Source organism: Rhipicephalus microplus, chromosome 5 (genome assembly GCF_043290135.1).
Source record: "Rhipicephalus microplus isolate Deutch F79 chromosome 5, USDA_Rmic, whole genome shotgun sequence".
Classification (NCBI taxonomy): Eukaryota; Metazoa; Arthropoda; class Arachnida; order Ixodida; family Ixodidae; genus Rhipicephalus; species Rhipicephalus microplus.
The window spans coordinates 186,893,907-186,908,205 of record NC_134704.1 but is presented as its reverse complement, the minus strand read 5'-3'; the positions used below and the strand labels follow the sequence as shown (position 1 = coordinate 186,908,205).

General features: G+C 46.3%; 1 protein-coding gene across 2 annotated transcripts in view; it reads right to left on the bottom strand.

Annotated features, from left to right (window-relative positions):
• LOC119174059 (seizure 6-like protein 2) overlaps window positions 1–14,299 on the bottom strand; it is a 296,552-nt gene that overhangs the window by 131,257 nt on the left and 150,996 nt on the right. For both annotated transcript variants that reach the window (XM_075896298.1, XM_075896297.1), the window contains exon 5: window positions 10,803–10,988. In XM_075896298.1, the coding sequence (XP_075752413.1) occupies window positions 10,803–10,988 (186 nt within the window). The remainder of the gene's footprint in view (window positions 1–10,802; window positions 10,989–14,299) is intronic.

The window sequence follows — 14,299 nt, the reverse complement described above, 5'->3', positions numbered from 1 at the left end:
GTCCGTTCTTTTCGCTGCTGTTCGATGATTTCCATAGCTTTTTTTTCCTGCTAACAGTTTTCCCTTTCCCTTTGTCATGTTACCTTTTCGTTCAATTTGCACGCATACTTCAATTTAATCCTTACTAAACATTGTTCTCTTTCCTTTTCCTACTTTATGTAAAACGAGAGAGCCAACCCCCGCCGCGGTGGTCTAGTGACTAAAGTACTCGGCTGCTGACCCGTAGGTCGCGGAATCTTGCTCCCGGCTGCGGCGGCTACATTTTAGATGAATTGATTGATTGATATGAGGAGTTTAACGTCCCAAAACCACCATATGATTATGAGAGACGCCGTAGTGAAGGGCTCCGCAAATTTCGACCACCTGGGGTTCTTTAACGTGCACCGCATTTTAGATGGAGCCGAAAATGTTGCAGGCCCATGTACTTAGATTTGGGTGCACGTTAAAGAACCTCGGATGGTCAAAATTTGCCGAGCCCTTCACTACGGCGTCTCTCATAATCATATGGTGGTTTTGGGACGTTAAACCCCACAAATAAATCAACAAGAAGAAAGCCAAAGCCGACGCGCCCGTCCTATAGTAGTGAAGTTTAGCTTTCACAAAATTAAATCCGCAATCATTTCTTGTTGCCGCAAATTCAAGGAAACAGAATACAGCATGAGAGATGATTTTTCTACTGCATTCCCTACTTCATCAAAATACCTTTTTGCGTTCGTTAAATCTAAAGCAGCTCCCTTTGCAGTCACACTTTTGAGCATCTTCTCAAACGGTAATAGAAACCACCATCTAGCAATCAGCTCGTGAAATGAAAACGCCCTGCCACACAAGAACCGCCCCTTTAAATGATCTGTCCCTTCCATCACTTTTACAAGCATACGTACCTTCTTGCAGAAACGTGATGCCATTGATATCAGGCCTTGAGTCGTCTTCCGCTACTGACCTGCTGGTACTCTTAGAAACCTGGCTGTCTAATGTTAAAATTTTTGCTGACTTCCCCAAATTTTGTATTTTCTGGAAAGACTGTGAGAGCTCGGAGGCGTTCTCATCGCTGCTATAGTCAGAAGCTTTCATGCTCTCATTATCAATTTCGTGACTGACCTAGAAATATTATGGCTTTTATGTAGCGCTAGACCACAAAGAGTCTTACTTGGTGTGTTACAAACCGCCACGAAGCAGCCCTCACGTTTTTGAGAAACTTATTCATATACTAACCCTGCTTCTTACTGCACATAGTAATGCCCGTTTTGTTCTCGGCGAGTTTACCTATCCAAGCATTGACTGAAGAAAGCGAGTTTCCTCTGTAAGCAACTTCGAAGCAATCAACTTTATTGACGTTTGCCGCAATTTCGAAACTTACGCAATTGGTCTCAAAATCAACCCGCATCACGCAGGAATCGGCAAAACTTTAGACTTATTACTAACAAAAACCGAAATGCTTATCATATATCACTTACCTCAAAGAAATTAGTGACCATAAGGTTTTCAAGCCGCATGTCAGTACGCGTCAGTTCGACGCCAAGCATATATAAAGACCATTCGGCTCTATAAACTATGCAGGAAATCTAATGAACTTTTTCCTCTCTTTGAAGCGGACATCTAACGCCGAAGCGTTGAGGACAACTGCACCCTGTACAAAAATAAAATGAATGAACTTGTGAACAGATATATACCTAAAGACACTTTCCACGCTAACTCTCAAAAACCATGGTTAGCAAGATTGCTCGAATTATTAGAGATGAAAAAAAACAGACAGCGCGCATGCATGGGGACATTTCCACGCCAACGAGAGCATCTATTTGAAGTAATTCGAAATACCAAATTTTTTTTCTTTATGTTGAACTTCCTAAGCTAGTAGGAAATAATCCGAACATGTTTCGGGAAGTAATCCATCTCCACTATAATAGTACAATAGGTCTTACCAGCGAGCTCGATAAAGTTCTGTCTGATGCTGAATGTCCCGATCAATCTATTACTAGCTTTTCATCTGTTTATGCCATCAAAAGTGATGCACCTTTTTTAGTTCTCTCGTGCCTTATTGAACCAAAAATGGCACCTTTTGTTTTCTCTGCGTTCGGTACTTATTCTTGAATGAAAACTTAACACTTTCCTCACTACCGGGCGTTGATGATATCGCGACAAAGTTGTTTCCGCTGCCTATCTATGTTTGTTATATTCACAGACTCTCTCCACTGCCACGTTACCCGTGGACTGAAAAGTCCACCGGTCTTTGGAATCTACGAAGTCAGTAACAAAACCTCTCGACCTAACTACCGACCTGTTTCATTAATCATAGTACTATGCAATCTTATGTAACACGTAATGTACTCTCATATCAAGAATCTTCTACACTTTATTCAGTCCTTGAACCCCTCACAGCGTGGCTTCCATAGAGATATATCATGCGAATCACAACTACCTATCTTTCTTCACAATTTACACGTTCACCTTGACCTCAACGTAGACAACGACGCTATCTTTTTAGATTATCAGAAGGAATTCCATAAAATAGCCCTTAAAAGAATAATACTGAAACTTACTCATTTAAATGCAGATACTAATACTCTCAATTGAAGTATAGCATTCCTAACAAACCGCCTTCAATTCATTCATACTAATAACACGGCATCTAGCCTGCTCTCAGTAACCTCAGGTGTTCCACAAGGATCCGTCCTTGGGCCTCTTTTGTTCTTAAATTTTAATAATATTTTGCCTCCAACAATATCAGCTAACATCAAAACGCTTGCGGTTGACTGCGTCATCTATTCCACTAAGAATAACCTTCTCGACCAATAAGCTTTACAGACTGATCTTAATCACGTTGTAGACTGGTGCACCAACAGCTAGTGACTCTAAATCCTAGTTAAAGTAAATCTATAACCTTCTCTCGAAGTTTCGTTTATCTTTTTTTTTCGCAATGTACTTCTGGTGTTTCAGTCTAGGCAGTTACCTCGTTCAAATTTCGGGGGGGGGACCTTATGCAATGATCGGTCATGGCACCCTCATATCACTAATATCGTATTATATGCCACTAGTATAAAAACTAGGATTCCTGAAACGCAAGCTTCATCATGTCTCCACGCACGAAAACTACTAGTCTTTCAATGACCCGTCAGACCGAATCTAGAGTACGCATCCACTACCTGAAGCCCACACCAATCCTAACTCGCCTCTACCCCAGAAGTAGTCCAAAGCCATGCTGCTGAATACATTCATTCCATCTATCATTCCCGAGCTAGCCTATAATAATTGAAAGCGGAATACGGCTTGTCTCATCTAGGTCTGCGTCGCCGTATTGCCACGCTATCTTTATTCGGCAAATTAGTTTGTAGCGACGAGAGAAGGGAGACGTGAGATGACGTCGAAGGCGGCCGATGGGGCCGTGCCGATCTCGCCACTTTATTGCAGGCCTGAAGCGGAGCCACGTCGGCTACGAGCGTCCGCCACGCCAGGCGTGTCAGCTCCTTCTCATTCTCGCGCAGCTCGAGCTCGCGCCAGCTGCGCGAGAGACGCGGCGCGGTGATGGAAAAAAATGATGATGATGATGATCATGCACTACAGGGCTCCCCCCCTAGCGCTTTGCGCGATTTGAAGTGTATATGACAAAGAAAGAGAAAGAGACTATGTACATGAACGACAATCCGCAAGGTGTCCGTTTAGGAAGTCCAGTTTGTCAACGTGTAGTGACCAAAGGGAGCCAGGGGATCTCTGGTGGGCGACACTGGGAGTTGCGCAGAGGACGAAGAAGTAAGCGTTCCGAAACTGTGTTAGCACACAAGTGGGTGACCAGATGACCAGCTGGGGCTAGCTGGGAGCGCACAGGGTGTCGCGAGTGAGCATTGCAGGTAGTAAAGATGCGTTCAGGGTGAGGTGACGACGGGTGCACAAAAGCCGATTTGGCCCCTGCGCGCGAATCAATTAGAAGTGGCGTAGTGAAGTCCTGCAGACCACCCATCGACAAGCAATGGCCTTGACGGTGCCCTCGCGGGCGTGCACAGCACTGGTGCCCATGACGGTACGCAGGTGTCGTGACGTGAGTGGCATCTGAATATGAGTGGATCTGACCACCCACGCTGGCAGTGAGCAAGTAGGATTGTACACGCCGGGCAGAGGTGAATGACGCATGCGGCCCGTAAAAGGGTGTGCCCACAGTCCAGTCACACGCCAGCTCGCCCACGGCTTCCGTCAAGAACTCAGCAGGAGGCGTGTCACGGGAATCAGCAGACCTGGACTCCAGAGGAGGCTCAGTGGGCGTACCCTGACCTGGCGAATCACCCTCAGTAGTCGGCGCACGTCGGTTCGTGCGCAGGTCGGTATGGAAGATGGGTGCCCGCATGCCAGGCGTGAGATGTGCGGTCTGCTGTGACATAGGCAGATCAGGCACGTCGTCCTCAGGAGCGTCGGTCAGAGTCGCAACATCTCGGAAGTCTGGCCGTGGTTGACAGCCCTTGGCTTCAACCTCGCCCGCGAGAGACCGCGAGGGCGAGGATGGTTGCTGCCGGCCAGACACGCAGATTACCGAGGTGAGTGGAGAGGCACCCCCGGACATCGTTGACACTGAAGCCCTCGCGACCGGGGGGTGAACAGCAGGCGTGACGATGTCCGCAGTCGTTGTAGACGCCAGGGCGCTCGATGACGCCGCCGTCGCAGAACCCGACGTGTCAGCCGTGCCGTGAGCCATGGAGGTCGGCTGAGACGAGCCGGCGGCAAGCATGCCTGAAGTACCATCGGCCGCGGACCTCGAAAAAACGCACCCCGTGGTGGAGAGGTCGTCGGCAGCAGGAACGACCTCAAGAACCTCGTCGGATCTGTGACCGGGTGCGAGACTCACCGCGCCAGCGGCCGGATCCATGGCGGAGGGAGACGTTGTCGGGGAAGCTAGGTCCTGGTCAGTGAAGACTTTTGGGCCGGAGGGTACCGCACGCTGCGACGCGGACGAAACCTGTAAGTCGCGGGTGAACGGCAGCGGGTGGTAGGTGAGGCCATGTCTGGCAAGCACCGCCGAGCAGAGGTCATCGTAAGGCTGCTGGCTGGAGGTTGAAGTGCCAGAGAGATGACGCAACTCTACCGGGAGGGCGTCGAGAAGAATGGCGTGCATCTGCAGCTGGTCCGTGACGCCATTCAGCGCCAGAACGGCGTCGAGCTGCATAAACCATACCTTTGGGTAGGTCGATTGGAACGGTGGCACTGGCGGGCAGAGTGGCGGGAACATGGCCGCGGGCCGCTCGGCGAAGGGCGTGTTCTCCGGGTCACCAATGTAGCGACGAGAGAAGGGAGACGTGAGATGACGTCGAAGGCGGCCGATGGGGCCGTGCCGATCTCGCCACTTTATTGCAGGCCTGAAGCGGAGCCACGTCGGCTACGAGCGTCCGCCACGCCAGGCGTGTCAGCTCCTTCTCATTCTCGCGCAGCTCGAGCTCGCGCCAGCTGCGCGAGAGACGCGGCGCGGTGATGGAAAAAATGATGATGATGATGATCATGCACTACAAGTTTTACAGTCATCCCAGCCACGCACCTTACATCGTTCACCTTGCGTACATACCTCATCGTAGCAGTGAACATAAACTGCAAGTGTCACACCTACGTGCTCGCACCTTCACATTTTCCTCTTCATTTTTCCCACGAACAGCCACAAATTAGAATGGCCTTTCTCACACAAATGCACCCATTACTAATACATCAAACATCTTTGACATTGTAGCCAACTTTCTTACCAGGTGACTTCACCTAGCTGTGCTGTACAACAACCTCTTGTAAAATATCCCCTGGGGGTTTTTCAGGAACTACAGTGGTTCAATCAGATGTACGAATTGCCAAAATCACCGAGCCACCTCATCCACCGCATTTACTCCTTACATTTACTCTTATCCAGCCCGTAATGAGTTTGTGGTAAGTCAACTCTACGTCCTGCGATGCCAAGTTGTGGATGCAAACAAATTTATTGTCTTGGAGTACTTCCCACGACAAAGATGCAAAATTTAATACATAACCTTTTTTTTAAATCATTTTATGCGTCATCAATGAGCACAGCTGTTTAGCGAGGCCACACTGTTGGTTTTTGTGAAGCCACACGACAGACAAGTGCACTGAACGTACTGAAACTTTTTGGACTAATTCTTCAGGAGAATCTACACAGACACCTGACGAAAACAGATTCACATTGTAGCTACGCTTAACTGGTTCTTTCTTACGTAAGCCATTTTCCCTAAAAAAACTTAAGGCTACTTCCACGACAGTGAAGCCTGAGTAAACAGCCTAGCTGGCAAGCAAGCGCCCCCACCTGGTGAATGCCGCTTTAATTGTTTGATGTTTCGTAGCAGATTTCTTTTTTCAATCTTCTGCTTTCATTTTTAATTTTTATCTCTATATAGCGCTCCCTCTGCCTCTCCTCTTCACCCTCAGCTCTGTTTCTCACACCTTTCATGAACTTACCTTTCACCTTGCTTCACATTCTTTTTGTTTTCCTGTGCAGGTCTGTTATATGTGTTCAAGGAAGCACCAAGTAGCCTAAATCCCTGCTTTACTGTTACTCAGTGCCATTCTTTTTTTCTTACTCAAAGAATCCACACATCATTCGTCGCGCATGCATTTGCTAATGTCAATGAGCGCAGAGCGACACGGGTAAGGAGGGTTTTCGATTGTGTTGTTCACTTCCAAATATTGTTTGAAAGCGTCCTATATTGTGCAGTCTGGATGTACCGCCAGGTGACATCTGTTCTCGATATTCAGCCACCTATTCAAAAACATCTTCATTTGAGTACTACCTATTCGAAATTCCGTTTTTGGTGTTTTAAACACGCATTGACCTCGTGTTTTGACATCGCGTTCGCACTGCCATGTCATTGGATATTGATAACTTGGTTTAAATCGAGGGAACTTTGGAATAATGCCAAAATGCGACCAAAACGTCAAGGCACTTTTCCTACCACCATTTGTATAAAAAGAAGCCACGCCTCTCTACAAAGTGAACACGGACAAGTGGGCGAAAATACGTCCTCAGGTCCATAATGTCTACTTTGAAGCCACCGACTAGTATAAAGCGTTTGTGATTGTAGGTACTTCACATTGTTCTGTCACAACTGTCACTGATATCATCTATCGTTCAACTTTTGTCTCACATATGTTACCCCAGCATTGTTCCTATGTTTTAAATTGAGTGGCGTTGAGTGACGTAAGATGACATAAATAGACAACTACAAAGCTTCGTTCTAGGGTCAATAATGTATATTTCAGACACCGGCTAGAATAATGTGTTTGTGCTTGTGGACAATAGTGTTAAAGACTCGTTTTGCGGAAATGGCAGCTTTGGTGTCAGCGACGTTGCTTGTGAGCAAGAAACCATCTTTTCCGAAAATAGAAAATTTATAAAGACGCAAATATAATGAATAAAAAGTTTCGGCCCGAACTAGGATTGAACCTATGCCGTTTGTGGTTCAGGCGGGTGTTCTACCCTACAGCCACACGTCTGCTTGAAAATACAGTGCAAATAGCTTCTGCTAGGAAATCCAGTGAAAATAACATTCATGCTTTATCAACACACGCGTCAAGTATACAGTCTTTACAACAAAAGATGTAAGATCACAGTGATATTACGTGGTACAAACGTGCATTGCCATCGGGTGACAGAACAAATGATAACAATAACAACCTCATGATTCAAAGCCGGCCGCCCATTACAAAATGCACACACGTTACTCTGTCTTCCTTAAGCCCCTAAAGAAAGTACATTTTCCGCATTTAAGTCTATTTCGAGGGAGCGGCAAATGGCACCTGAAGTGTTTTTTGTCCGTAAGGCAAAGCACCTATTATAGACAATGAGGTAATGGTCAGTTGACTCATTTATTCCGCAAAATTAACATTGAGGGGAGGCTGCCAGACCAGCTCTGTGTAAATATAAAGTTAGCTGCAGAATTCGACAACGCAGTCTAGTGATCGCGATTTCCTTTGCCCGAGTTTGACATTTTTTTATTATTATTCCAATGATACAAAAAGTGCTTGAATTCTCATGTAGCCGTTAATGAAGTTGCATGAAAATTCGTGTAACAGCAGTTTTCTTCTTAATCGAACGCCTCTGAAGAACTTCGACGCCGGTAATACCTAAATAACAGGCTCATTTGAAGATGAGTTACCAGCGCATCTCCCACTTCATTCATAAATAGGCCTTTAACTTGTAACCCAGACTAATTTCATCAAATTGATATTCTGGTAATCTAATGCTTTCAAAGAACTCAGAGAATGCGAGTTCTCATTTGCAGTAGGGGAGGCACCTACTGATAGTGAATGCGTCAAAATTACTGCCGAACGTACTGCTGTCGTTACTTTACGGAGAGCTATAATTATCGCAAAAAGTCTGTTTGAAAAATGGGCACAAACCAGGAAGACGAAGTGAAAAGGACAAATCTAGGGCAGGGGAAAAAATACAACTTCCACGTTTAAAATGCAAATGCATTTCTTAGTCGGGCTGTGTGACGCATCCGACGTTGTCCGCGGCGGTGTCCGCGTGCCGACAGCTGTTATCTCTCCGCTGTCACTCTCTCTCCCATTGCAACAGCTGCGGGCGCGCACGTTTATCTTCGCCCATAGCAACTGGAGCATGTGGTGCGAGAGAGTGAAGAGAGAGTAGGTGCAGTGCTTCGCCACTCCTATTTCCGTTCGCTCTTTCTCTCAACCCTGCGCCCCAATCTCCCATCCGCTCGCGCCTCACTCTCAATCCTACCGCTGAGAACGGGGCCCTTGCCACCCCTATACTTGCTGCCGGACAGCTGTTCGTACTGAAGACATCTGCGCCACTGCTTGCCTAACTTTTTTTCTCTTGTATTCACTTTTCTCACATTCCCCTTCCGAGCAGAGGCTGTGCCATGCTGCCTACCGGGCTGCAGAAATTTAGCGCCTTCGTCCTCTTTTAACCACTACCACTACCAATCTCGACCATTCGCTGGCTGGACGCTTTTCAAGAACATGCGTAAATGTATGCTCGAGACGCCACTGTCGCGCCGAGCCGGGAACGCCGAGATGAGAACGCCGGTGCCCCACTCTGCCATTTGCTCGCTACTCACTCTCGACCGTTCACTGGCTGGTCGCCTCTCAAGGCGATGACAGAAGTCGGGAAGGGCGAATGTTTGACGGCAATGGTACCCTCTCTCGGCGCAAGAAATGCATTCGCATTTCCTCGCGATTCCTTTCGGGGGACAGGAGCATTTTTTCTTCACTTTGTGCGTCCAACGCTATAACTTTATGTATTGGCGTATGTACCAGTTAATCCCTTAATATAGCTTCTAAAAAGCAGAGCGGCATCAATTTTTCATATTGAAAATCCCGGTTTCGTACCGAATTATCGTGGTAGCGGTGTCGCGCAGCTTCACGGCGTGCCAACAGCGAACGAATTTTATACAACGCTCCCCATAGCGTGCATCCCCGCACTAAATGGAACAATTGCCTGCTACCAATGACACGCGCCATATATGAAATCATTCTTACTATAACATCTCGCATCTTTCATTATCAACTACAGGCACCGCCCTCTAGTTTTATGGCATCTCGCATCAATTCATCAACTACAAGTACCGCCATCTAGTGAACACTCCAAGTACCGCCATCTTGTTATATAACATCTGGTATCAACTACCGCCATCTAGTGAATACTGAAAGGTGGCTGCCTACTATTACAACAACTATATACACCAGAGGATGTAGTACGGACTCACGCCTTAAGGACCTTCACCCCTAATAGAATGTCGTCCACATAAACATGTGTGGAAGTCCTGAGGCGGTTAAATAGAGCTCATCAAAATACTAATCTACACCAGCAAAAAGACTGCCCCCTCGAGCAGACCTTTTGTTTGGAGATATCTACAAGACGAAATGCCACTTTGGAAACACTAAAACGTTTTATTGTGCGAAAACTCCGCAATACACGATTCTATGAAATTTGAAAGCTAAGGTTGTGTAGACGGTTCTTTAACACCATACGCTCAACGCTGTCATGTGCTTTCGCAGTATTAAGAGTGGCAACCGCCGCATGTTTTCCTTCACGCTTAGCTAACTTTATGCGACTTTCAAGATCTCTATGGGCCTGCTATAAAGAACATCTGGATCGAAAGCCAAAAGTATATCGCGCACCCAGCAACTACGGCAGCAACTCGTCGTCTTCCTTTTTCTCACTACAAATGTATCATTGTTTGGGCAACTTCTTGATAACTTATAGCTACGGCGCTTCGCACATTTTTTTCTTCACTTATGAATTAGCTGTGAATTAAGTAATGTGACATTTTCTCGGGCTATTTTTAGAAAACATCGAAGTCAGGAAATTGATTTTATTATCGGTACTTAGCACAAGGCGGGACATCTAAGATGACGCATCTAATGAGTGGCCGTATTACAAATTTGAGGCCCTGCATGGGGAGCCCAAAAGAATAATTACAGCGCTGCGTTGACGGACACCATCATCTCATCATTTTAATGAATGTGATCATGAGCCAATTCTCTTTGATCACCCTTCCCACCCAGCCATAGCTGGTGAAGAGGGCTGACGTGCATAAGCCCAGAGCGTGTACGTCGCACGTCACGATGGTGCACAAGTCCATAGCCCCCTGAGTGGCTTGCTGAAATGCTTTATACTAATAAACGATGATTCCATTGGTAGTGGTGGCTGTCGTGAGGTACTAAAACGGATTACGAAAGCTAGGGTACGACAGCCTGCAGAGGAAGTGTTTGCTGAACTGAAAAAAATTATATCCATCATAAGCAGTTCACTGCGTAGCGTGCGCTTATGATCCTGGTACAAATGTTGCGGTAGACCAACTCACCCTGCCCGGCAAAGGGTCGAGCGCCTCTTCGGACGAGGGAAGCACAGTGGTCGTTGCAGGCTTTTCGTTCATCTCTGTCGTTATGTGATCCGTAGAAGTAGTTGGAGCGACGGTGAAACTTCCAGGACCACCCAAGGCCAGGTCATCGTGAGCCGATGTGTCCACGTGAAAGTCCTCTGACACATCCTGCGATGCGAATTGACTCGCATTAATCCCACAGCAGAAATGTATAGGCATTAGCACATCTAATGATTTAATATTTGCTTTCGTAAGCACGAAAGTGCTTAAGAAGGAACATCGTATGCTTGGGCATATTCGCAATACATGGCAACTTATGTAGCTCAACAAAAAGAACAAAAGACTGATAAGGGGAGTGGGAAAAATACGAGAGGCGAAAGGCCAAAAAATGAAGTACTGGAATGGGATACGAAATAAACCTCACATTGAATTTCTGGCTCCTGATCCTAGACGTCACCAATAGAGTGCGCCTGAAAGCTACGACTAAAGCATCAGCTGGACGGTGACCGAAGATGCACTTCGGTCTCGCATTGTGCCCCACGTCCAAAAAAGGTTTCATTCACAGCACACGTTAATATGACGTAGATCAGAAATGTCCATGAAATGTTCTTCAAATCCCGCATGCTTCATTGACATTGCTCCCGTAAAGTAAATTCACTCGTGTTTCTCTGACGCAGACATGTACCGGTCACCATAACTACTTGATTGATTGATTTGTGGGGTTTAACATCCTAAAACCACCATATGATTATGAGAGACGCCGTAGTGGAGGGCTCCGGAAATTTCGACCACCTGGGGTTCTTTAACGTGCACCCAAATCTGAGCACACGGGCCTACACACCATAACTACTTTCGGTATGTATTTGTTGGCATATATAATTCACTTGAGCACTAATACCAAATAAATTAGAAATGAAGACAATGATACGTTGACATGCCAACACATAATGCATGTGATTCGTTTACCCACCTTTGAATGTTGCAAAGTAACAGCTCTAAAAAAGAGCTGTAGTAAATTTCTTATGTTACATGCGAAACTTCGTCAAATAAGGGTCTCTTATTATGTGTTGTGCGAGATTATGACATGTAGCAAAAAGATAACCGCCAAAGCATTCCGTACAAAAGGTTAGCCAGTGAAAGCTCAAACGTATGGCCCCGGTGTTCAGCATTCCTTCCAACACGGCGTTGCACTGAAGCCTTTCACAATCATGGGTTGCGTGTTCATGCTCCTTAACGAGCTTGCATTGGTTTTACCGCAGTATTTATTTCTTATACCGAACATCGTGTAATCACGGTCAAGGAGGAGTTTAATGAGCACTTGACTGCGTTTCGCAATGCGTTATTCACAGTAGTTGTTCTCGAACATAAGGCGGTGACAGACATTGCAGCCTCAGACAAAGTGCCGCTGGCGAAACTTTCGCCGAAAGAGGGCATTCACCCTGGCGAAAGTGCTCCCACAATCATCACGTTGACGCCGCAACCCCGCTTGTTCGGAGCAGCGTTCTTGCAAGCGCTTGGCGTCGCGAGCTAACTAGGCAACGTGGTTTGCAGGATCCGCCGCCACCAGCGCTTGCATTGCCGTCCACAATTTAGTGCGCCTTGGAAGGCTGCCTAATCATTCGTACGCAGTTGCTGCCGACACTCAGCCACCCGGGCCTGTTTTAGTGCCCAGTTTGCACCATCGGCCCGGTGAATGTGAGCTCTCTCCCGTTTTCACTGTCGGCGCTTGTCTAGAGTTGTCCGAAGCTTACCAATGTGGAAGTTTTCAGCAGAAGCTGATGCTATCGCATCTGAAAGTGCGTCATCGAGGTATCTTTGCCGCAGCCTTTCCTCTCCGTGCAGGCTGTCCACACTGCACCAAACACCACAGAACACCGGGGCCGATCCCCCGTGGTGGGTGTGAGCCGTAAGTCTACATCTACCTGGAACGAGAAAACGCTGCCAACAGTCCAGAAAAGTGGGCTTTTTACCAGGGAGGGCCACTCTCTCTTAAAGTCTAGCCATCGCCATTACGCCCACGCATGCGACGAGCACTAGCAGGTGCTGGAGAAAGGGTGCAAGGAGGCAAACAAAGCGAGCTCAAGCAGGAAAAGCTTTGCCATCATCCCATACATACGTGAATTCTCTCACAGAATCAACAAGATAAGGGGAAAATGTTTTTTCAGCACCCAATTAATTGGTGAGCCTATGGAGAAGCACACGACAAGACAACATGACAGAGAAGGTATGCAAAAAGAAGCATAGAAATGAATCATATGTGTTGTCTAACTAATTCTACTTACTGGTGGGAAGTTCCATATCGAGCAGACCAGTAGATGCATGAATGATTTCTTGCGCGATCACAATAACAAAGTCAATAACGTTGCTCCTGACGGTTTGCCCCGCCGTGGTGGTCTAGAGGCTAAGGAACTCGGCTACTGACCCGCAGGTCACGGGATCTAATACCTGCTGCGGCGGCTGCATTTTCGATGGAGGCGGAATCGCTGTAGATTAGTGTGCTCACATTTGGTGGCACGTTAAAGAACCCCAAGTCGTCCAAATTTATGGAGCCCTCCACTTAGGCGTCTCTCATAATCATATGGTGGTTTGGGGAAATTAAACACCACATATCAATCAATCAATCAATCAATCAATCAAGCCTTCTGACGGTTTTCTCTCCTTAATGTCATAGACATAAGTGAACACCCAGATTTACAGAAAACGTTATCAACAGGAAAAGTAAGTACGAGATTGCACGGTTCATAATGAAGGATGTCATAATTAAAGCTTTTGGGGACGCTTGTGTAAGCATTCCATCAGTGACAATGACAAACAAGGACCTCAAATACATGTATTCGCAATAAACAGATTCTTTGGTTACACACTAGAAAGAAAAATACGTGCGAAACAGTGCTGTCATGTGCAGATATGCGTGCGCAGGTTGCAATTTATGGCTGTAAGAACTGTGCACTAGTGACGTAGGACGTTGCGAGGTACATATACTGGCGGGATCTGCGAGTAATAAACTGAACGTGCTTTTTTATTATTTTTCCTTGTCTGCGCTATCATATATTATCACGCTACTGCGCCTGTTTGTTTTAACGCCACGAAGTTGGTGCATAGAAGGTTCGAAAATGCTTCATGCACTGAGCGTTTGTGGTGCGTACGAGAAAAGGAAGATCGCCCTCGCCTTAAACTAATAAAGACGAAGTTTTACGGTCCCTAAATTTTTGTTATTCACACACACAAATGACAGTTTTCTGTACGCCTTGATAGTGGATAGTGAGAGTCGATGACAAGGCTAAGTTCTGAAGTCCATAATGTGTAAGATGAAGTCAACGGCTAGTACAACGAGCCTGGGCTTGTAACAGGTTTGTATTGTTCATAAATAATTATGTCAAATATTAGCTTGCTCTTAAACCTTATTTCGTTATATACTTTGATTGATGGTTGCCATAATGCCAGTGTAGTTTTTGTTTTTATTGACAGCCTTCTTGAAA